Source organism: Jatropha curcas, chromosome 10 (genome assembly GCF_041381405.1).
Source record: "Jatropha curcas cultivar XTBG-Jc1 chromosome 10, XTBG_Jcur_1.0, whole genome shotgun sequence".
NCBI lineage: Eukaryota > Viridiplantae > Streptophyta > Magnoliopsida > Malpighiales > Euphorbiaceae > Jatropha > Jatropha curcas.
In genome coordinates this window covers 26,571,180-26,582,539 of record NC_143160.1, presented here as the reverse complement: position 1 = coordinate 26,582,539, position 11,360 = coordinate 26,571,180, and the positions used below count along the sequence as shown (strand labels likewise).

The 11,360-nt window shown below is 33.3% G+C and overlaps 1 protein-coding gene across 1 annotated transcript; it reads left to right on the top strand.

The window, feature by feature from the left end:
- The first annotated feature begins 663 nt into the window (after positions 1-663).
- Positions 664-5,610, top strand: DWF1 (cell elongation protein / DWARF1 / DIMINUTO (DIM)). Its single transcript, XM_012217592.4, has 3 exons — positions 664-821; positions 3,326-4,599; positions 4,943-5,610. The coding sequence occupies exons 2-3, from the start codon at positions 3,352-3,354 to the stop codon at positions 5,384-5,386; spliced, it is 1,692 nt and encodes a 563-aa protein (XP_012072982.1). The 5' UTR covers positions 664-821; positions 3,326-3,351; the 3' UTR covers positions 5,387-5,610.
- The last annotated feature ends 5,750 nt before the right edge of the window (positions 5,611-11,360 follow it).

Sequence of the window (11,360 nt, the reverse complement as noted above, 5' to 3'; positions counted from 1 at the left end):
TTTATGAGAATGAGTATTTTAAAATTATTAAAAATAAATTTTATTAGTCCATCTGTTCTGTTATTTTTTTCATGATTTGACTTGCGATTAAGAAAATTTAATTAAATTAGAATAATTTTTGCTTCATTTTTTTAATATACTCTTATGTTAGTATCCATAAAAATTAAATGACGCATATTAAACTGTTCTTAAAATTAACCATTCATTTAATTAAATAGAGTTTATTAAAAGATTAATATGTTAATTTAATTTATATCAAAATTTAATTAATAAAATTATAGTAGTTTGATTATTATATTTATGGATAAAAAATCATATTAAATAAAGGTCCAAAATCTTAATTATAGAAAAATTATTTCAGCAGTCGATTTTAAATGGTAAATTGAGCAGAATTGCTAATTTTAATTTTAAAATATCAGAATAATTAAAAAAATATAATAATAAAGAAATAAAATTAATGAGTATTTTTTAAGTGATGGAAATACATTAAATTTTTTTATACACGAAAGATTCAGTAAATCTACGTAACATTACGGGTTAAACAGCAGGAGTCTTTCTCTTAACACGATGGAAAGAATATATCTTATGAGAGTTGGAAAGAATAATCCGCCTATGATGGGCTAAACTGCGTCAGGTCGAGTAAGGTGGCAAATGATACAACTTAAAAATATGATTATTTCCGTTGGCAATAAAATAGTGTATGGAAATAAAAATATATACACTTATCAGACTCTTTCCGTATATATACACACTACAGCTGCGTACTTGATAGGTTCAAAGCACAGATTTGGTTCCGATACTAAGCCTCGTTTGAGCCTCAGGTAGTTTCTCTTTTTATCTCTAAAGCTCTCCGAGAATTTCTTTTCCAGTGTTTTCCGGTCTTGGAATCTTCATTTTCTTTCTCTATTTTTTTATTTATTTGTGTTTTGGTTCTGGTAAAATGAGGGAATCTGATAGGTCGGTTTGGTGTTGAAGTCCTACGCTGTTTTGTCTCTTGGCTGCATTGGTTCTCTTTTGGTGGAACTTGTGGTAGTATAATGTAATCCTGGTGAAATAAAGTCTTTGTATGTTTCTCTCTTTCAAATAATCCGTTTGGTTGCTGAGAAAATGGAGGTTCTTCGCCTGCAGTGCAGCATTAAGGGTTTTGCTGGGGTGTTTGGCCTGAGATTTAGTGTTTACTTCTAGGAAAAACAATTTGAATAGCATTAGATCTGATCTATGTTTTTTGTGCTATTTCTTATATTTTATTGCTTTTGCATGTGGACATGTGGAGCTAATAAGTGTTTGTTTGCTTCATCTTGCTTGAATTTATTTTTCTGTTCAGAATTCATTTCTAGCTTCAGCTGCTGGAAAGTGGATCTGACAGTTAGTGGTATTTAATTTATTAAGTACAGCAAATCCAATTATAGTGAAAATTTTCTCTGGTTTTAGTGACCTTTGTTCATTTATTTTTGATGTAATATTGAAGAATTTCTAAAACAAATGTCCTCTTTTTGACTATTGGCATTGTTCGTTTGCTTCTTGGGTTGTAATTTATTGGTCTCCATACATTAAAGATAATGAAATTTGAACTGATTTGAACCGGTAGCAACTAGCAAGCAATATCTCCGAGATTCTATGTTGTGTTATTTGATCTGCATGGTAGTTGTTTTGCTGCTTCTTGTTGTTCTTTTTTCTTCTTTCAACCCTCTGGTTGTTTTCTAATTGTAGTTTTCTAATAATCGGACTGAAATGAAGGAAAAAATAAAGCAAATAAAGTTCACATCCTTTACCTTCAGTTTGTGCTTTTTAAAAGAAAATAATAAAGCAATTGATTTTTTTTTTCTTTTCTTTGAACTTAAACAACTAAGGCTAACATTTTATTGTTTTCTTCCTCATACTGCGACAGATGATCAAATATTCACTTTCTACTTCTCTACTTTTGTCCATGCATCTTGTCAGAACATCAAGATCAGTGCATCTTTTCATAATTGCACGGCATACATCTTAGCTTATTTTCCATGCTAAAAATTGCCACATTCTGCTTTGTTTATTTATCATTTGATTTATTTATTTGGTCATGCCGTCCTGTTATTTTGCTTGTTGCCTCATTGGAGTTCTTTGTTTCTCCAGTACTAACACTGTATTTTACTTTTATGTTTGGGTTGATGATTTTTGAAATACTTGGATTTTGTCATATAGATGGAATTAAATACCTCTGTTTGTCAGTTTCATGAATCTATACTCTCTATTGTTTAGTATGGATTATAAATTTAAAGGTATTTGTGGTTTTAAGAAAAACTTTGAGAATAATGGATGAGGGATTTTAATGAAGGATTCGAAAGGGATGTTAGGTGATGAGAGATTTTCTAAAATCCATAGAGTTTATCTTCTTTCATACCAACCAAAAGATGGGCTAAATCAATTATCTGAATTCCCCCTTTCAAAAGGGTTTTTGGAGATGGCTTTTTGCTGCTTACATTTCTTTTTTCCTGTTGCTAAATATTTCAAATTCTTTATTTTCAGACTGGTGGATGGGAGAAATATATAATTTTTGTAAAACTATATTTATTTTATGATACTTACCATTTAGCTTTTTATTAGTTACCTGTGGTATGGGTTTTATCTGCTCCACACAGTGCTTTAACTCTCTGTGAAAGAAGTGTTTAGTACCTTTTGCTTGTTCATGGTCATCCAGAGGAGTAGATATTGTTTAAATTTATGCAATTTTATCCTCAATCCCTGTGCACCTGTTTTTTCTTCTAATGCTTGTGGTCGTCTGAGTTAAATATTATCTAGAAACTACTCTACTCATAAACTGTGTAGCAAATCTAGAAACATGTTTCATTCCTTTTATTGGTTTGTTGAAGGGGAAATTTGTGTATTTTGTTCGCATGTGGGTTGCGTTTGGTGCTTGAATGTACCCTTAAATACTAACTAATAGTTTCTGTTCCTGGGATGTTTTGCCCTAACTTTTCTAGCTGTTTGATTTAGTCTGGGTTTTTGGGCTTTTGTAGTTGTCCTTGTATGGAAGGGAATTCATTGTTTTAATTAAGCATGCACGTTGCACGTCTTGTATTTTCAACATGTGTATACCATTATGCTCTTTGGCAGGGTTTCATTCTTATTTCAGGCAATTGCGTTGTCGTATATTAACATATTTGTATTTGTTAGAATTTATACAATCTTGTTGTATCTTTATATTATCTTGAGAAAATTCATTCTTCAAATTTTACAATTTAGTGTGCTGTTCTGTTAAGCTGATGAGTCCCCTTTTTTTGTGAATCATTAAAGCTCTGAAGTCTCATTACTGAACTTTAAGCATTCTTTTTTTTTTTTTTTCCAGTAGAGAGGATCCACTACTAAAGCACAATGTCAGATCTCGAGGCTCCCTTGCGCCCAAAAAGGAAAAAGGTGTTAGTGGACTATTTGGTTCAGTTCCGATGGATTCTGGTTATTTTTGTTGTCCTGCCAATCTCCTTTACAATTTACTTCCTAACTTATCTTGGAGATGTTAAATCTTCAATGAAATCCTACAAGCAACGCCAGAAGGAGCACGAAGAAAATGTTCAGAAAGTTGTGAAACGCCTCAAGCAGAGGAACCCAGCAAAGGATGGTCTCGTATGTACAGCCCGTAAACCCTGGATTGCTGTTGGAATGCGGAATGTTGACTATAAGCGGGCTCGGCATTTTGAAGTTGATCTATCAGCCTTCCGTCATATTCTTGAAATTGATAAAGAGAGAATGATTGCAAGAGTTGAGCCACTTGTGAACATGGGGCAAATTACTAGGGAAACTGTCCCAATGAATCTTGCCCTTGCAGTGGTTGCGGAGCTCGATGACCTTACTGTTGGTGGGCTCATCAATGGATATGGCATTGAAGGAAGCTCTCATCTATATGGCTTGTTCTCTGATACTGTTGTAGCTTATGAAATTGTTCTAGCAGATGGTCGAGTTGTTAGAGCTACAAAGGACAATGAATACTCTGATCTTTTCTATGCAATCCCTTGGTCTCAAGGAACACTGGGCTTTCTTGTTTCTGCTGAGATTAAGCTGATACCCATTAAAGAATATATGAAGCTTACTTACAAACCAGTAGTGGGTAACCTAAAAGATCTTGCACAGGCTTATATCGACTCTTTTGCTCCCAGAGATCTTGACCAGGATAACCCAGAAAAGGTTCCAGACTTTGTGGAGGGCATGATTTATACTCCTACGGAAGGTGTGATGATGACAGGAAGATATGCCTCGAAAGAAGAAGCCAAGAAGAAGGGCAATGTAATTAATAGTGTTGGTTGGTGGTTTAAACCTTGGTTCTACCAGCATGCTCAGACAGCCTTAAAGAAAGGAGAGTTTATTGAGTACATCCCAACCAGGGAATATTACCACAGGCATACGAGGTGCTTGTACTGGGAGGGAAAGCTTATACTTCCATTCGGAGATCAATGGTGGTTTAGGTTTCTCTTCGGCTGGTTGATGCCTCCCAAGGTTTCCCTGCTCAAGGCTACCCAAGGTGAAGCAATCAGAAACTACTACCATGATAATCATGTCATTCAGGATATGCTTGTTCCTCTTTACAAGGTTGGGGATGCTCTAGAGTGGGTCCACCGTGAGATGGAGGTAACTATTCTATGTTATGCTGGTTTGATTTTGGTATCTTGTTTCTCTTCAGACTTACCAATCCATAATCTTGTGTTTTAACAACAAATTTCTTCTCATATAAAATTGGACTAAATGAGAATTGAATGTTCATTGCCTCTCAGCCTAACATAGTTGAGCATAAAGGTACTAATAGCTGTTTTACCATTATAATTTTTAAGTGTTAGGTTTTAACCTTTAGGCCTAGGTGCAATGGATTTCTATGATGTTTTTTGTTCTTGCAATATTTGGAAGCTATTTCACAATATCACTATACTTGTATGAGATTAAGGTAAATAGATATTAACATAGTTGTTATTTCTAGATATACCCCATTTGGCTCTGTCCACACAGATTGTTCAAGTTGCCCATCAGAACTATGGTTTACCCTGAGCTGGGATTTGAGCATCAGCTAAGACAGGGAGATACGCCCTATGCTCAAATGTACACTGATATCGGAGTATATTATACACCAGCAGCTGTATTTAGAGGCGAGGTGTTTGATGGTGCTGAGGCAGTTCGTAGATTGGAGAACTGGTTGATTGAGAACCATGGCTTCCAGCCACAGTATGCAGTTTCTGAGCTAAGTGAGAAGAATTTCTGGAGAATGTTCGATGCTGGGCTCTATGAGCAGTGCAGGAGGAGATATGGAGCAGTTGGAACTTTCATGAGTGTCTACTACAAGTCCAAGAAGGGAAGGAAGACCGAGAAGGAGGTTCGAGAAGCTGAACAAGCCCACCTTGAGACTGCTTATGCAGATACTAATTAACCAATGGACGGATGATAAAGTCGACTGGGAATGATTTGGTGGGATTCCTCACTTTGCCTTTTCTTGCCTTTTCTGACTCTGCTGCTGAGTTTCTTTATCTGTATTTTGGTAGCTTAATGCTTTTTAGATGCTACTTTATTTGCTGTTTTGGTTTTTTGATGGATTAGATGAAACTTTGTATGATTTATGGTACTCCAAATTTCTATTCTTCCTTTCAGAGACAAGTTACGGTCCCCACTCTCACTTGCAAGCTTGCATATTATACAAATTTCAGGCATTGGCCCCACCCTGCTTTTTCTTTTGGGGTTGTGTAAAGCGAGAGGCAAGTACGCTATCTCGTTAACCCAAAGGGTCAAAGGTGCCTATGGTTGTGGTTGTAGGTTATTCTACAACCACTTGATCTCAAAACTCGATTTATGGGAGTGATCTTGGTCACTTGCCACTAAATTTTTCAATCACTTATTAATTTTAACTCGTAGCATATTAATAATATGCTAAAATTTTTTAATAAAATTTAAATTTTTTTAGTCATTATGAGAAATTATACTTCAAAGTCACTTTCATTTAGGGGTGTCAAAATGAGTTATGATCATTATTCATTTAACAGGTGAAATAAACCCTTGAAATAAACGGGTTAGGGTTGAGGTTAAACGGGTTCGTGTCATAAATAGATTATCCATTTATAACACGAATATAAACGTGTCGTGTCACAGGTTGACACACGGGTTAGACGAATGACTTATTTATTTTAGGGTAAATAGATAATTTTAAGTCAAATATAAATACCTAACTAAAATTTTATTTAAAATTTATTGTTGTATTAGTTTTTGTTATTTTAGTTATGAATCTTGGAGAATTTATACATTATATATAAAAAAAGTTATTTTTTTAAAATATTATTTGAGTTAAATAGGTTAAAATTTTAAAATATCATAAATAGGTTAAGTGATATACTGGTCAATACGACCCACTTAATCTGTTTATGATATTAGGCTGGTTACACGGGTGGTATACGGGTCAACATGACCTACTTAATCTATTTATGATATTAAATATGTTACACGTGTTGTACTTGTATCACCTGCCCAATTTTCGTGTCGTGTTCGTATTGAGAAATTTGACATGATTATTAAATGGATCGTATTCGTATTGATCTTAATCGTGTCGCGTGTTAGACGAATTCGTGTCGAACTCGAACTCCAAACGCCAACCCGTTTTGACACCCTACTTTCATTGTTATATACAATTAATTTATTTGATTTTTTTATTTATTTTCTTATGTTACATATATAAAAATATCAATAAAAAAATTAAATGTTTCATAATAAGAATTGGGTTTTAACTCATAAACCCTTCAAGGGATTATGAATTTCTTCCCAAATAAAATATTTTAAAATTAAATATTTACAGTGGGTCAAATAATTTAGAGGAAAACTTTATAATATATATAAATATTTGGCTTGAAACTAAAATGAATTGTATTGTTCATTAATTTTTGTTTGAGAATTGTTACCAAAACCTTCCCGAATAAAAGGACGTCGTCGGACTCGAACTATACTTCTAAGTCCAAATTTGCATTTGACTCGAACTGGTTTCACAATTCAAATATAAAGCGCATCATGACGGCGTAAAATTCAATTAAAATGCTATTTAAATACGTTTGAATCGATTTCAGATCATAACTGTATAAATTTCGATTATAACTTTAAATTAAAAATTACATTCCAAATCCGATCTTAATAAGAAGCCTTTCCCAAGTCTTAATATCATTAATCCAAATACACAATTAATGCTTTGTTATTTTATTCAATTTTCGTACTTATTGATTTAAAGATCAAATTGTTGGTTAATATTAATTCGACCCGACCCGACCCGTTTGATATGATTCCAATTGCACAAAGCATTGGAGAGAGAATCATTTTTCCATTTTGGTTTGACAAAATTATTAGGAACAACAATGAAAGCATGTGAAGAAGAGAAATGCTGCCCTACAACTTTAGCATTATATTTTTATTATTTTATATACTAAAACGAAAGCCATATTCACTGTTATAGAACTGTAACGCAATTTAACCAACTTTTTCTTTTGTCATTCCTATTCTATCCTTTGGGCCCTGAAATTACGGCTTATTTCAAGCCGTAATTCCTAAATTATATCGTATATTTTTTAATTGTCTATATATTTCAATTCGTCACTTGAAAAATACTTGAATTACTATTTGTATAACATAAAAGTTTCTTTCCCAGTTGGTCGGTGAACAGCTGTAATTTTGCTGACATGTGCAAGTTTTCTTTGTATATTTCTTTTTTATAAATAGTTTACTACTTATTTTTTAGAGTTGTGCTAATGTTACCTGATCTATTTTTATTTTTATAGCTTTAAGAAATCTGAAAAAGCAAAAGATGAACTAGAGCAAGGAGAGAAGATGAACTCATATTAGCGTTTTACTTTTTCTCGCAAGTGAGAAAGAGAGGGAGGGGGTATGGGAGAGAAGAGAGAGAGAAAAAAATTAAAGTGGAGAGGGAAAAAATTATTAAAAAAACAAGATGGATGATAAAATAAATTATTAAAAAAATATGATATAGAATTTTTAAAATAATTATTTGCTGATTAAGTAATTTCACGTTAGCTTTTTATTGGTAATTGATCGGAAAAATGATAAAAAAAACTTTTGTATTAATCTAATAGAAGTTCATGTATTTTTAAGTGACGAATTGAAGATAAAAAGATTTTTGTATTAATTCAATAGAAGTTCATGTGTTTTTAGGTGATGAATTTAAGTATTAGGATAATTAAGAAAAGCTTAATTATAAAATTGGTGTCTTTAACTTTTTAAAATTTTTTATTTTGGTATCGCAACGGAAAAATGTTTACAATGAAGTGTCGCGAACAATTAAAATTCTTCAATTAAATGTAGTCTGCTTACATGGTAGGATGAAAGTACAAATAGAAGATATAATATTGTGCCACAGTGGAAAAATTGATGACATGTATAAAATTGTTGACATGTCATCGATGGTGTGTCAATCTTACTGATAACCAAATTCTCTAGTTTCACAACCGCCTGCCTCTTTGCAATTTGCCCCACAAGTCCATCTCCATTCTTCGTATAAGCCACCACCGACGATGTAGTCCTCTGACCCTCCATCTTACCTCCTTCCATAGCAGCAACAATAGATTAATAGTCCCAAGATCAATTCCCAATACCTTCTCATTCACTACCCTGAAGGGCCCAATGTACCTTGTCCTCTTAATGTTACTCTATTTAAGAAATGCCGCCATTTTTACTGTAGGTTTTGACCAAAGAAAACAGAGTTCGGTTGAAATGAGAAATTGAAACTGAGTTTTCTTGAGGAAGATGAAGAAAACCCACACTCGCCTAGAACTTGAATTTGAGCTGTTGAGGAAGCCATAATTGGGGTTTTTGAAGGAATTAGATTGAAAAAATTGACGATGAGAAACATGAATTAAAACGCTAACAAATGGAGAGAAAGAAAATTGGAATTAAACTGTAACATCTTACTGAATCGAGTCGTTGCATTTAGCGAATCGAGTTGAGTCGGAACGAACCAGAATCCGGTTCGAGCCACTAGATTCCAGAGTGGGATAGAATGAGATTTTAATTAAATAAATAAAAGAATTGGACTTAATTGAATGAAACATAAATATGTAGACTCAATTGAAATAAAAATATACAGATTAGGACCTAATTGAAATAAAGTATAAATTTTAGGTATTAAATGGTAAAATATTTAAAATTTAGGTACTATTTGGTAATTTTTTAACATACTAGAAGATATATTTGGAGGTTACCCGAAAATTCCATTCACTTTACCTTCTTCGTCTTCTCCTTTGTCTTCTTCCTTCACTTTACCTTCTCAATCTTCTCCCAAATCTTCCTCCATTTTCTACCTTAATAGTCAACCTTTCAAGCATTAAATTCAACCTATAACTCTATCCAAGTAAGTTGAATTTCTTGAATTTCATAATTTAGTGAGATTTTGGATGATTAATAAGATGTTATTATGTATAGGAGAGGTGAGCTCAAAGTGAGAAGAAAAAGGAAGCAAAGAAGAAGGTTTAAAGCTTTTTGGTTGAAGGTTTGATATCTCTTTTAGTTTAACAAATTTTCTTGCATGAGAATATGTGTAGTGTGATGATAGTGATAAGATATGTTGCTGAATGTTGAGTAATAGGTCTGAGAATGTTGATTAAGAATGAGATGCATTGAATAAATGAATTGGATATTGATTTCATGCTGAAACAGGTTTGTTGGAAAACTGACTAGTAACTTCAACCTAAATTTGAACCTATTTACCGATGGAATTAGGAAGTGGTATAAAAGAGTTATTTGTTCCTTTATATTTTAGCTGTCTATGAGCTTTGGAATCAACTAAATTAGACTTATAAATTGAAAGATATGCCCAAAATAGTACAAACTGTGCAGGCTGAAAATCAAAATCTGGGCGGACTGGAAGGTGCTACTTTAGCTCAATATTTGACTACTTTACTAACATATTTCAGATAGGTCATAGAAGAAATATTTGTACCCTAATGTGTTATCTAACCACATAATTTAGAATCACCTAAATTGGCCTTATCAATTGAGAGATATGACTAAAATGGTACAAATGTGCAGGCTGGGAACCAACAGCTGAGCAGACTGGAAGTTGCTACTTTAATTCAATATTTGACTATTTTGCCAACATATTTCAGAGAGGTGATAGAAGACATATTTGTACCCTAATGTGTTAGCTAACCATAGAATTTAGAAATGACCTAAATTGGACTTAAGAAGAAAGAGTTATGCTAGAATTTGTGAAACATGTACAGGCTGCCCTGACAGATTTTAAGGCTACATTAGAAATGATGTTGGAATACATATGTAGATTCATTCAGCCTAAGATTAGTACTTAATTTAAAATAAAAAATTTCCTTAATCTGAATGGTCTAAATTTTAAGTTATATAAAGAGTAGTAAGAGTTGCGTCGCGGGTGGTACAGTTAGATTAATTTCATGCAAGTTCCTTTACAAGTTATCAATTGTTTGCATTATTACTCATTCGCTATTACTTGTAGTTGTCTATGAAATCCTTTTAAAGCATGAAACACGTTAGCGATGTATAGAATGAGACAGCATACAGGTAAACATTATGGTTTATGCATTTTATGAATATTTCCGATAATATGCTCCACTAAGGTTAGGTAGAAACCACGTAGATAAGGCTATTTCGCGACATAGAATAGCAGATCTGCGTCCCATACAGTTTGGTATTCCGGCTACAGGCCGTTAAGTGGATATGATTTATATACGGGTCATAGCAGCCCAGCCATATAGTATTCATCCAGTTTCATACAGTCCTTCTTATCACTTTGGTTTCATTGTAACCTTATGGAGCCATACAGTTATGAGATTGTGTTATTTATAAATTATACGATGTTAATAAAAATTGCTTAATTCATACAACATAATAAACAACAGGTAAGACCATGAAAGTATAATGATATGTGTGCGTACATGCTTTTTTATTTAATTCTTATTAAGTTGAGATATCCATTGAGCTTTATTTACTCAGCGAGTTACCTGTTTTAACTCGCAGGTTTTGGGTTTGGACCATAGAGAGTCATCTTTCCAACTGCTGCAGTTCATCTTTTTAAGACCTAGTCTTCAGGGTAAGTATTCATTTTAATAGTTTGGTTCTGTGGCATGTACAGGGCACATATTTAGGCCCATTTCATTTTGAAAAATAGTGTAATGTTTTATAACTATTAATGATGTATAAAGCAACAACATGACATAATTTTTAGCATACAGGATAATATCAGCATGACAGGACATAGGTTCAACTAGATTGTAGCGTCTAGGCTCGGTTCATTCGGGTTCACGGGTGGACCGGGAAGGGATGTTACATAAACCCTGTGGCTTGCTATGTGGTGAGATACAGAGGTTATGAAGTGCAGCGAAGATAAGAAA

Coding starts and splice junctions, on each gene's coding strand:
- DWF1 (XM_012217592.4), top strand. CDS start 3,352: ATGTCAGATCTCGAGGCTCCCTTGCGCCCAAAAAGGAAAAAGGTGTTA. Junction 4,600..4,942: donor GGGTCCACCGTGAGATGGAG/GTAACTATTCTA, acceptor TGTTATTTCTAG/ATATACCCCATTTGGCTCTG.